Raw genomic sequence first — 13,804 nt, 5'->3', positions numbered from 1 at the left:
AAACTCTTATAAAATATTATATATTTAAGTGAGGAAAAACAATTGCATTTAGTAAAAAAAAAAATTATCTCAGCCAAATGGCTGCTTATTTTTACTTTTGAAAAACCCCACTGATTATGACTTAAGGAGGTAGACCTAGGTTAAGGGAAATAACTCTTAAAATCATCAGTACGTTTATGTCAACCATTTTTTAAGAATATATTCTAAGCTTCTAGGTTACATAGATTATTTCCAATCTGTTTCAGGTAAATGCTTAAAATTTATTGACAAAACTTGGCTTTTACAAATGCATAACTGATTTAAAGAGTTATCTCCCTGAACCAAGATCTACCCCCTTAAATGGGGAAAATTGTGATCCTTATCACTTCTGGGGTATAATAATACAAACATATTTTAGCAGAAATGAACAATAACTTTGATCACAAAATCAAGATCACAACACACTTTTTTTGACAATATTTTTAAACAAAACTTAAAAAGTTCCTAATTTTAACATTTGAACAAAATAAAATTCTTGTTTTTTTCATTTTTAAACAGTGTGGCAGCCAAAACTAAATCAATCCATAATCATAAACAGGACATAACATAACAAGATTGATTTGGACGTCACATCTGGACATAGGTCTTTTAACATCTACTTTGTCAAGCTCACAGATGAAACAAATTTCTCAACATGACCAAATAAACAAACAAACATTCCATTATAATTCTCTTATTCTATGCAAAGCAGAAAGGTGATAATGAATATCTGATAATTAATTGCATATTGTTGTGATGATTTGATATATATGTCATATGCAAATATAATCGTTGACAATGAAATCATTTACTGACATATAAAGTGTAAATTTCATATGAATTAAGACTAGGTATTGGATAGCAATATTTAAAATAAGTCTCTCACTGGTACATATGTAGTTTGAATAATGTAGATGTAAATGCAACATTCTTAAAAGGTTTAAAGTGGCTTACAATGCAATTATGATTTTAAAGACCATTGTTTTAAATTTGCTTTCTAAGCATTTCAGGGTAAACAATATCTAGATGCATATCAAGGTATAAAATATGCATAGCTCTTTGTTGAAAATTTGTAGGTATTATTATTTTAACTAGTATTCAAAACTAATAACAAAATATTTACAATTTAAGTACAGGGAAGTACAGGATTGCATTCATTAAGAATATTGAGGTAATGGTCAGGACTGATTTCTAGAATAATTTTTCAAGCTGCTACAGTATTTCTCATCCTGATTATAAAATTATTGAAATTATGCAAAAAATATTAAATCGCAGTAAATAAAAAAGCAGCACTAATTTAAAATGAAAGTAACTATAAGTCATCTTTGTCTTAGGGGCTCTACTTTAACTAACTGGTCGTTAAACAAATCCTAACCCTGACCTTTCTAATTTTTTATCCTTATCCCTAACCATGTCTAAACCAACCTATAAACTAAACTGAGCCCTAACCCTTAAGTCAAAGACAACCTTAAAGAGATCACAGATTTTAAATAATGAATATATACAAGATGAGGATATGAGCAAATCTGTGAAACAATAACAATGTCCTGAGAATAAATTCCTCATGTGTCTGGTTTTAATGTCGTCGCAATGAAATTTACAGCTTTTTATTTCAATCGTCTTTTTTAGGCCACAAATTGGTAAGATTCCTGAAAATGATATCTGAAAAAGAAATAAAAATGTTAAACATGTAGCAGCCTGTAGTTCAGTGGTTGTTGTTGGTTTATAACTGTAATATCAGGGCCTTTTATAGCTGACTATGGGGTATGGGCTTTGCTCATTGTTGAAGGCCGTACGGTTACCTATAGTTGTTAATGTCTGTGTCATTTTGGTCTCCTGTTGACACTTGTCTCATTGGCAATCATACTGCATCTTCTTTGTCATATTTGTTTTTGTAAATTGTTTTGTTATAAATTAGGTTGCTTTTTTTCCTGTGGATTTTTTTCTAACTTTCACGTACAGGCCTTATATACCAGACTATACAGTATGGGATTTGTTCATTATAGAAGGCAGTATCCATGGTGAGCTGTAACTACTTATATCCACCTCATTTGGTCTCTGGTAATTGGCCATCATAGCACATTTCCTTGTTTTATATGTCATATGGAATCTACTTTTAATTAGATGAGTCATATGTATATATATATTAATGGTTAACTTTCATTTACCATGATATAAATGGAGTGCCACTATTATTCTATCATTATGCATCTGAAGAAAATTCATGAAGGACCAAAACCAGTCAGGCTACAAATCATAACCAGGTACTGTTAACTGTGTTTTTTCAGCATTAACTATATTTTTTAGAGGGTCATAGTCATCAAAAATCCCAGAAATAAGTTGCTCTATACAATAAAGGGTGCAATCAACAGTTTTTTCTATGACGTCACATTTTGAGGGACCATGCATAAGTGACCCTTAGTGGAGGACTGATTAATAAAGATACTTGTATAACACTAGATATCACTGGAATCAGAATGTTCTCTAGTTTATAATGAAATAAAAATAATGTGTACTTTTAATATATTAAAAATATTCCATCCAATGAACATGGGGGAAAAAAGGTCTAATTTGAACATAAAAAACTTGAAACCAGGTCATGTGCACACCCATGACGACATGATCCATGCACATTTTACATAATCAAAACTGTATGAAATTTGTAGGTTTTTACCTGGCCTTTCAAAAAAATCTTGTTTCAGGGTACGGTTTCCTGCTCCGAAAAGAGCTACAGTGGCTGCAAATAAGTTTTCAATTTTCACTGCCAAAAAAATAGGATGTTTACAGTTTTGTCTCCCCTCAAAACATGTAAAGTTAATATAATTTTTAAAATTATTTCAATCATTCAACCTGTTTTAATTGAAAGCTAATTAACTAATTTTTACAATCAAATACAAAAAACATGATACTTTTTCACCAATTGAGTAAATAAACAGGGGTTTCCCTCCATGGTTATTTTTAGTCGGGGAATAACCCCTAGTTTTTTATACGAAACTGTTTATAGCACCCAATGTAGAACAAAGGTTATCAGAGATAAGAAAGTGCTCTTTTTATTAGTATTTAAAGGCATTCCTAGATCATGTAGATATAAGTTTACTTTCACATACCTGAGGAAAATGCAAAATACATCCTGTGTTATAAAAATTCATCTTGACTCTTTCGTACACATTTAGCTACTTTTTTGTTAAAAACAGTTCTATTTTCCCGCCATTCTTTCTGAAATTTTAAAGAAAATGTATCAGTAACTACATGTACATAATACAGTAACAGACAGGAAATCCTTAAATACATTCCCTGCAAGAAAACTTAGACATCGAATGACTCCTCCGAAATTTGTTTATTTTTTCTTCAATCACAATACCATCCTTTGGTTTCTTGGTGGAAAGTTGTCTCATTTCCAAAACTGCTACTCCTTTTTTTAATGCTCTTTATTCAGTGTACTATACACATCCTGTCTTTGGTGTACCCAGTATACATGTATCTTAAGAAAGTTGTTGGCTTTCAGAATAGCATTGAGCAGAATATATGCAAGCCCTAACCCCATTTTGATCTATTATTCAATTTTGTATTCTCTTTATTTCTCTTCAACCGTTGCAAAAGAAAAAAAAATTAAGAATAGAATTTTAATAGTAATCTTAATAGCTACTTAATTAATTTAATTATAAAAAGAAGAATTGGTACGATTGCCAATCTCTTCACAATTAATGTGACACAGAAATTACCATCTATAGGTCACCTTACGTTAAGCTTATTTTTAGTATCCAACTTACGGCAGCATCTACGTTAGCTGGTGATTCGTCATTAGGATCGGCTAACATTGAAATTACACTAATAAGAATTGTCTCTACTGTATGTACTGGCAGCCATCGCTCTGATGCAGACTCGTAACCCCATTTGTCTTCACCGGCCTCATGGAGAATTGAAATGCAAACAAGTCCATCTTGTCCAACTAAAATTCAACATTTGCAATATTAAATACTATATAAAATCTAGTACTGTAAAATTCAGAAATTATTGCAAGGTTTTTAATTATGTGAATAATATGAACTGGTGAGCATCGCAATACTAAGAACTCACATTTTGAGAACTAAAACATAGATATCTGTATGTAGACTTTTCTGAAATCGCAATAATTAAACTTGCATTCTTGTCCATTTTTGAAAAATCACAATAATAAATGAACGCAATAATTTCTGAATTTACAGAAATTGGTCTGTATTAATCACATTTCACATATGAGCTGCTTAAGATAGAAATCAAGTTCAACTACTGCAAATGAATATCAATACATCAATTACCTTATTGGAAAAAATCTCTATGCAAAGTCTGTACTTGTCTTATAGAACCCTACATAACAGACATGTTATACATGTACATGTGTTTGTGCACTTGCATGAGGATGATTTGTCTCCAATGAAGCTCATATTGTGTGAAAGTTTTAGAGTATGTACATGCAATCCAACAGTTTTCTTTCTTTCTAAATCAAATTTGTAGATAGACATCGAAAACAATACATCACCACACAATAGAACCAGGTTCACATTAGGCCAACTATGGACATAAATTTCAACTGAATCATTAAATGTCAAAATGGTTATTATTGGTTCTTCAATGGGTTTTTTTTTCAAAATCCTTACCCATGTTACCACAATGTTAAATAAATCTCTTCTTAAAGAGCATATATGCTAAGTTTTAAAGTAAGAACATTTTGGGTATAATGTATTGTCAATATACAATTATTTTGTGCATTTTTCAGATTAAAAGCTTGAAGAAACCCTTGGCCAAAATCTATAATCCAAAGCATTTTGTAACCAAAAGATTTCAGTGAGGATATTGAATCCCTAGAGACAAAAAGTTCAGGATAATGGATAGCAGCCAAAGTAAATTATGCTAAACACTTGTAAGATTTATTGAAAATTCAACCAAAACTGACAACACAAATAACAATGAATAATGTATTACTAAGAGGTAATAACTTGATCATTTATATTGTGATTTGCTAAGAAGTAATTTTGTCTTAATAATAATATCACAATTATTACTATATAATATCGCATGTATTTCCGCCTGATTAGAAAGATATCAAAATTTTAGGGATAATTTGAACCCTTTGAGAACTTACTACTTTTGCCATTTCCCCTTTACACTTGTTAATTATGTTCCATGTGCTTATTAACATGTGAACTTACTATTTGGGTGCCACATCTCTGATAAGAACAACATTTTTGGTGGTTTCTGTGGATATTCTCTTGGAAATGTCAAATGAGCTTTAAAAACACCACCTTCTCTGTTTATAAAAAAACAAAAGACATGAATAATAAAACATAACTTTTTACGCTTTATGGATAATACATGTATACAACAGTTTCATTCAAGAGTCAGTACAATATTTTGAAATACATCAGTAACTACAATCCACTTCCATTTTCACAACTTATATGACCTTCCAAATTAAGACTTTTTACCGGGTTTGTAATAACATAAGCATCACGACTGGTGCCACATGTGAAGCAGGATCTGTTTATCCATCTTGAGCACCTGAGATCACATCCAGTTTTTGGTGGGGTTCGTGTTGCTTAGTCTTCAGTTTTTGATGTTGTGTCTTTTGTACTATTATTTGTCTGTTTGTCTTTTTATTTTTTAGCCATGTCCCTCTGGTATCTTTCGCCCCTCTTTTTAGTTTAGTAAATTTTTTTAATGATATGCAAGTGCTTCAAGACGTTGTTTTGGCTCGTTAAAACAGATTTTACCAAACAAATTGAAATATTAACTTTTAATTTAATTAACCAAATACAATAATACGATGACATGCTTATATGTATTGGTTTTAATCATTGTTGACAGATTGAAGACCATTCTGTGACCTGCAGTTGTTGTTGTTTGAAGTGACATGGTCTTTGGTGGACATTTTCTCAATGGCAATCAAAACACATCTTCTTATTTACTTACATGTGTATTTATGAACAAGGAACAGTTTTCTCATTAGTAATCATACCACATCTTTGTATGTAAATATACATATATTTTAATTAACCTTACAATGGCGTATCTGGAGGACCATATATAACAACCTCCCACTTATAAATGTCTTCATCATCAACCAGTCCTGCAGAGAATCCAGGAACAGGATTCTTTATCATATCTGAAAATAATTATATGCATACATTAAAATATGAAAAATATTTACTTAATTCTGTTACAACATGTACAATGTTAACATAATGTGTCTAAAAACAAAGGTGTGGATACATTTGTACATGTATGTCAATTGGATTGTCACCCAAACCTTCACCCCCTTATACTCCAAGTATATATTACTAGTATGTTCATGTATGATATCATTTTATTTTAAACAGATTCAAATAAGCAATGTTGCTTGTTTCTGGATCCTATCATAGTACTTGAACTATTTCTAACTGGAATGGGAAATCAACCAATCTGGCAAATTGACTGTAATACTAATAGACATTCTTTAAAGTGTCTATTTGTTCTAAAGACAAATAATTCATGGCAAATTAGATGATATGCACACACCTGCAATTGATTGTTTTACACTGTAACTCTCCAAACAAGTACTAAGTTTCAAGTTGATTGGACTTTAACTTCAACTAGGTGCTCCACAGGGCACAGCTTTATATGACAGCAGAAGTCAAACACTGAACAGTTGGGGCAAGTATGGACAAAACATTCAAGCTTGATACAGCTCTGAATTTAGATTGTGATTAAATAGTTGACACATTATAGGTTTCTGACACAGAATGAATGTAGTCTAAGAATTTAAACTTAAAAACTTTTAAATCGGACATTTACCTACTATGGTCCAATATCCTAATTCAAAATACAGGGTTAGATTCAGCATATCAAAGAACCCCATACATTCAATCTTTGTTGAAATCAAACAAAGTTTAATTTTTACCTCCATTTGGACTAACTTTAAAACTGCGCTCATGATAAAAAATCTAGGTACATGTACATGTTAAGATTCAGCATATCAAAAATCAAAACTAAATTTAATTTTGGAACCTTTGGACCTTGTTGTAGACCAATTGGAAAATGGGACCAAATATTAGGATTCTAAATACACAGTTAGATTCGGCATATCAAGGAAGTCCAATAATTCAATTTTTTATGAAATCAAACAAAGTTTAATTTTGGACCCTTTTGGCCCCTAATTCCTAAACTATTGGGACCAAAACCCCCAAAATCAAAAAAAATTTGCGGTCGTATAAAAACTAACTTGACCAAAATTTTAACCTTAAGTAGGACAGACAGTTGGACAGATGTACAATCAGACAGATGTGCAGACCAAAAAACATAATACCCCTATGTGGGGCATAAAAATAAATAATGTTAATCTGAATCAGCTTTTTAATATTGTAGTATAATAGCTAGTATATAGTCAACACAACACTGTCAACAGCTTGTGGCCAATTCAGTTTTTTGTACATATTAACAATATCAATGATATATATCATATAAAAGAGATGAGGAAATAAATTTAAAACACTGTTTATATATATGTTAAGAGTGCAATGACCTCAGTTCAATTGATTGTTTTTGACATGTCAATTTTTTACTTTTGTTTGATACTTCAAATTTGCAAACATCCACCATGTTTGTACAGTGTACATTTAGAAACTATGTGATTAAAATAACAAATAACAACTGACCAGTGTTCTCCCCAGGGCCTTTCAGCATCATCGTAATGTGATGCTATATTTCTGAATGTGATGCTATCTGAATTGAATCATTTTATTTTCTTATACATTGTTTATGGATGTGATGCTATAATTTATTTTTCAAAAGATGGTATTTCAAATTTCCTTGTTTACCAGGATGCTAAATATATGAAATATCTGGGAAGACCACTGCTGACGCTAAACAAAAATAGATACAAGGGAAATACAGAAGAATTTCCAGGTTAATAATTAAACTAAAATTGAACTGTTAAGTTCAAAACTATGATCATAGATTTCAAACATTCAATATAACATGTATAATAGCTAAATGTTTTCAGTAATTGTATGTCTAACTTTTGGTTAAAATGTTAAAGATTTCCTGCTACTATCTGATTTTATTGAAAGAATTATTAATTTAAAGTGATTTTAAGTCTTTACAAATTTTATCAGAGGTGGATACATTTTTAAGCCGTTTTCACGATAAACTTTTAAATCTACAGGTTATGTACAATGTAAGAGCTCAATATTTGAAATTTTTTATTAGATTCTGTTAGACAGTAGAGATGAGTTTTACAGACCCTAAAGGAATTTTACAAGCTTGGGCTGCTGGGCCTGTGGTTAAACCTGAGTTTTCTTAATGACATTTAACTTTTGGTATATAAATTTCACATAATTTTCAATCCCTTTGAATGTCAGATTTTTAACTGGTATTTCAATTCTGTTTCAATTAAGATTTAGGTATGTCTTTCATTGTATTAACTTATTCAATTATTTGCTTTAAAAGAATTTTTCATACTTCAAAGAATTTAGGACTGTCAAAACATTTGCTAAAAATAAATGGGGAAGGTGTACCATGGATGATGCCCCATGATGAATATCATATAAAGGGACATAATTAGTGAAGAAGGGTAAGAGTGATGCTACCCAAATTTGTACTTGATCTAATTTTTGTTGTCATATATAAGTATTGTGTATGAGCTTCTTAACATATGAATGAGGCAAACTTTAGTTGGACTGTAAGAGAAGGGAAACAAACAAAAATAAGCAATTTTTCCCTTCGTAAAGGTGCACAACTCTAGAATCGTTAAAGTGACACCACCAAAAATTCAATTTTGATCTGTATTTTGTGGTAAAAAGCATAAGCATTGTGTATAAGTTTCATAATATTTAGTGGAGGCAATTAAAGTTAGAGCATGGAAACCAACTTTGGGACGTACATGTATGAACATACTGTTGGAAAAGGGTAAAAACTTAAAATACAAAATGTACCCTCTGCTACATAAAAACTGCAAGCATTCATCTGACACACTTAAAAACAGTCCAGTTGAAATATCAAGTTCAACATCTGTTATTTGTCAAATTAACCTATCTTGAGTGCTACTGCACACTCAGAAATGTCTCGCCTGTTTTACTTTAACTGAGTTCATGTTGAAAGTCTGTAATATGAAAGTTTACTACTTGTAGCTATCACATAAACTCAACATTATCAATGTTCTATGAAAATGAGGTCATGATCAGATAAACCATGCTAGACAGACGTATACACCTTACAATTGTTCCATACTCTAAATCATGAAAATAAAAAAAATGCACGTCACCTGTCTCAATTATCACTTCTCCAGAGGGGGTCTCATTGGGGGGTTCCGATCCCGGATCCCGCTTACTGTTTTGTCAGATTCCTGTATCCCGCTTACACTATGTACGTAAGCAATTCTCATTTTTTGGTCATTTCCCGGGTCCCGCAAGACCTCATTTCCCGCCACAATAATTTGACTTTCACGTGTCACGCTTTAAAAAAATCAGCAATCCCGCGTCACGCTTAGACCCCAATGAGACCCACTCCAGACTGTTGACATGTATGAGGTGTACCTGAAGTCTCCCCATCATGAAAATCACAACATCAGGGCATTTTCAAGAACTGGCAAGATCTGATCCTGTGCCTAAATAAATACTCAAAGTACCGTGAGAAAATTACATGTACCAGAAGCAATATGGTCTACCATGAATGATGAAGAAAGGAAAAGAGTTACATGTACATGTACAAGTTGTATCAATTTTGAACTTAGGATCGGGATCAGGACAATGATTTTTACGGTTAGTTTGGCTGCAAAAGGGTTCTCTTCTCAGGGCTCATCATAACCAGTTGTCGAATTATACAAACAAAGGAGTGACCTACCATGCCATCAATATTGACAACAAGTCCTAAAAAGGGCCCTCAGAGCAATCTGGGAGTAGGCAGCGACCTCCTACACTAGGGAAAAACTTTTTACCATATGACCACAGAAAAAATATATCTGATTGTGAGTACACTTCTCAATCAGTTCAACATAAGACCAACTTTGATCATTTGTTGATAAATAGTTTCTTATTTGATGAAGAAATTTTACAGTTGGGACCATGCGTGTCATTTGTACATGTGGCGATTGAAAATTTCCACACAGAATATTTTAGAGAATTTAACAACGTGTATAAATATTTAAACATTGTCATTTTTAATAAACAAATCTTATTATTAATGAACGTGTCGAGATGATTCATATGCGCAGACGTTTTCGTTTCTGTTCAACAAGAGACGGAAAAGGATGATGCCACTTCAATTTTGGGACAAATTCAAAGACTATGTTCTCCCTATTTTGTATTCCTCACCACGTAGCTGCCTTTGTAAAAGGAGCGCTGACTGGTCAACAGCCATGGGAGAAATATTTCCACGGCTTTTCCACTCCAACGGATATTTTTATTCTCGGCCTCTGGAAGTGAAAAATGCGCAGGTGCAATCGTTTGTTCACAGCTGAGCGACAGGGGAGATAACTGTAAGTTTTCGCGGACTTTTTAATTTTTATTTTCAGTGCGCAATCAACTTTTTTTTAATATACTCTTTGGTACAATCGAAATTAACTCGGTGTTGAATAAAATACACCAAGGCTTTGTATAGTGATACTTTACAAATCCTTGGATACATTACCTCACATTTATTGGCTAATAAGAAAATGTAAAAAAAAAATAGAGCCACCAAACTAATTACAGTACCATGTACTTACAATATCAGAAATAAAAATCCTATAAAAAAAGAGACTCCCCTTGCATTTTATCCATTATTATTACCGGTATATATATTATCATTTTGTATAGAAGACTCAACTTGTGTTTCATCCATTGTCATTTTGGTAAACGGACAGAAAGTCACAGGACAAAAAGTCACAGGACATAAAGTCACAAATTTCGCAGGACAAAAAGTCACAGGACAAAAAGTCACAAATAATTAGTTGACAATTGTTTGAATATGTAAGAGAAATAACTTGAAATATTTACTTTTTATACATATATTCATATTAAAATTTAGGAAATGTGTCATTATACTTGAAAAATAAAGATTTATTTAATTTTACCAGTGCAAAAGAAAGATTTCTTGGCACTATGAAGCCATTTAAGTGCCAAGCCACTTTGACATTTCGTTTTTTTAACAATTATTTAATTATCTTTGATATTTGTTTGATAAATTTTATTTACAAAGTTGGTTTATGTACAATAGTTCAAGAAAAATGCAAAAATATTTTTGTAGAAATACGCGTTTTTTATTCAAAGAAAATAATCAGAAAAAATGGACTGTGACTTTTTGTCCTGTGACTTTATGTCCGTGACTTTTTGTCTGTGACTTTCTGTCCTACATTCGTCATTTTGTATAGAAGACTCAACTTGCGTTTCATCCTTTAATATTTTGTTTAGAAGACTCAACCTGTGTCTCATCCTTTATTATTTTGTATAAAATACTTACGTTGTGTCTCATCCATACCTGCATCCATACTAAAATAAATGTATAATTGAAAACCTGTAGTAACGTGAAACTAAAATTAACATTATACTCGCCGTGGACTTCATAAGTATGGTTTCACTTGTGTCCAATCCATAATTTTACGAGTAAATAAAATACGTTTTAACTAAAGAGTATTATCGTCAGCTTAATTAAAAAGGGCTCCATGTTCAATAAAATAAGATATGTCATTCATTGAAGTATTAAATAATGTAGGTCCTATGATTGAGACTTTTAAAATGTACCCCGTCTTGCTGTCTGCCCAACTGCTGAGTATTCATTGAAAATCTCCACCTCAAATGTAACAAGGATATAGGATGACCTTGCGGTTACAAAATATCTTGAGAATAACGCAAGTCTTTGTCAATTAAAAATGATGGCGTCTAAATATTTTCATTCGATTAAGTTCAAATCTATACCATGTATACGAAAAACTGATGTAAAAAAGTATGAGCAATCATACATTTAGATATGCAGCAAATATGAATAAGAAGATGTGATATGAGTGCCAATGAAACAACTATCCATCCCGTTGAAGGTAGGATGTGTAAAAAGTAAACAATTCATGATAGGTCAAAGCACGGTCTTCAACTCTGAGCCTTGGGCTCTCACCGAACAGTTAGCTATAAAGGGTCCCGAAATGACTATATATCAAACAATTCAAATAGAAAAACCAACGGTCTGAATACACAGCTACTTTTGCATAGGTACTATTTCTGTACCAAAAATCTGTAGTACTGGAAATCTACTTTTAATATTCAGTACTATTTTGTTACTTTAAAGTTATTGTAATATTTAGGTACCTGTATTTTACAGTACTTGATTTGTACTTGAAATTTAAGTACTACAGATTTTTTGTTGCATGGTTAACATTTTCAGCATTTTGAAAGTTTGTCTTCCCCAAATCTCATAAAGTTACGATGTTCAAACATGGAATACTGTGATCATTGTTTGTATTATTTTTGTACCAATATTTTAAGTACAAATCAAGTACTGGAAAATACAAGTACCTAAATATTACAATAATTCTCAAGTAAAGAAATAGTACCGTAAATATTAAAAGTAAATTTCCAGTACTACAGATTTTAAGTACAGAAATAGTATAAAAATAGTACCTATGCAAAAGTAGCTGTGTAGTCTATGCTAAATAAAAAAAGAAACGGGGAAACACTAATGAGCCATACCAACAAACGACACTAAATCTCCATGGATTTCCAATTAAATAATTTTCAGATCTTTTTTGAATTGCCTTATACATATGTAATGTTACACAATGAACTTGAAATGAGCAAATACAAAATCTCGTTAAAGGAAATGAGATAAGAAATTAAATGTTAAAGCATTTACACAATAGACTCTGACAACGGATTACAAAGCACTTGTAATTAGTATGTAAATGTACAGATTAAAATGATTAAAATTGTACGAAAACAGAGCACTTGTTTGAATAATGAATTACAATAAAAAAATCAATGAATGGAAAAGTTACTATAATTTGACACCAAAAATAAATGGAAAATTATCTTGCATGGTTACTCATTCTCTAAATAATAGCACATGAGCTTCTTTTGACAGTAAGAGGATTTTATGCAAATAGATGTATATATATCCTGATCTTGGTATTAAAAAAGACAATTAGAAACTCAGTCAAGTTTACGCAGGGAGCATATGTACATTCCTAGAAAAGAAACGATATTAGTTTTATTTTGAAATATAGATATATACTACCAGAAAAACACTGAGTGGAAACATAAACAAAATACTCAAATACAATATATTGGAACTGTAAACGGTGTCATTGTACAAGGAAAATATGCAAAATAAGAAAACACTGACTGAGTGGAAACATAAACAAAATACTCAAATACAATATTGGAACTGTAAACGGTGTCATTGTACAAGGAAAATATGCGAATCTCTATAATGTAATGGAAACTGCACCACACGGCAAAAAGGATATATAGGTATGTAGTTGCTTTAATATATATATTTTATGTGTATTTGAATGTTTTAAGGACGCCAAACAAGTATAGTAGCCGGTGTTTTATATGAAACAATAGGAAAAAATATATACCATTACAAATTTGATTAATTCTTCACCGTCAACTTTCCTGCAGCAATGGTACATGTGAAAGACGTAAATTGCGTCAGCATATTTTGCTGTTAAAAATGTGTTCTAGGTATAGTCCAACTACTGTATTACTAGCCTGTCAACACCGAGGTGGTGTGCTCGAACCCTGCAAGTGGCACGACTGCGCTCTACTCCAATATCTTAATTGACATGGATTCTCATTTTTTT

The 13,804-nt window shown here is 31.6% G+C and overlaps 2 protein-coding genes across 2 annotated transcripts in view; one reads left to right on the top strand and one right to left on the bottom strand.

The window, feature by feature from the left end:
* Positions 1 to 514: 514 nt before the first annotated feature.
* Positions 515 to 10,495, bottom strand: LOC139527035 (probable ubiquitin-conjugating enzyme E2 7). Its single transcript, XM_071322288.1, has 6 exons — positions 10,344 to 10,495; positions 6,058 to 6,160; positions 5,208 to 5,305; positions 3,789 to 3,967; positions 3,126 to 3,234; positions 515 to 1,680 (listed from the first exon to the last, which is right to left on the bottom strand). The coding sequence occupies exons 1-5, from the start codon at positions 10,387 to 10,389 to the stop codon at positions 3,154 to 3,156; spliced, it is 507 nt and encodes a 168-aa protein (XP_071178389.1). The 5' UTR covers positions 10,390 to 10,495; the 3' UTR covers positions 515 to 1,680; positions 3,126 to 3,153.
* Positions 10,496 to 13,375: 2,880 nt separating this feature from the next.
* Positions 13,376 to 13,804, top strand: part of LOC139527034 (BICD family-like cargo adapter 1) — a 48,919-nt gene continuing 48,490 nt past the window's right edge. The window contains exon 1 of the mRNA XM_071322282.1: positions 13,376 to 13,469. The gene's annotated coding sequence lies outside the window, so the exon portion shown is untranslated. The remainder of the gene's footprint in view (positions 13,470 to 13,804) is intronic.

The sequence above is a fragment of the Mytilus edulis genome, chromosome 6 (genome assembly GCF_963676685.1).
Source record: "Mytilus edulis chromosome 6, xbMytEdul2.2, whole genome shotgun sequence".
Classification (NCBI taxonomy): domain Eukaryota; kingdom Metazoa; phylum Mollusca; class Bivalvia; order Mytilida; family Mytilidae; genus Mytilus; species Mytilus edulis.
Note: the sequence above shows the minus strand (reverse complement) of the source record. Positions and strands in the feature narration are given on the sequence as shown.

What these genes read in the sequence shown, in the direction of transcription:
- LOC139527035 (XM_071322288.1), bottom strand. Translation starts at nt 10,389, where the DNA reads ATGGCTGTTGACCAGTCAGCGCTCCTTTTACAAAGGCAGCTACGTG. An exon ending in GGTCCTCCAGATACGCCATT is followed by an intron (nt 5,306 to 6,057) that starts GTAAGGTTAATT and finishes TTTTATAAACAG; the next exon opens with AGAAGGTGGTGTTTTTAAAG. An exon ending in AGAGATGTGGCACCCAAATA is followed by an intron (nt 3,968 to 5,207) that starts GTAAGTTCACAT and finishes GTTGAATTTTAG; the next exon opens with TTGGACAAGATGGACTTGTT.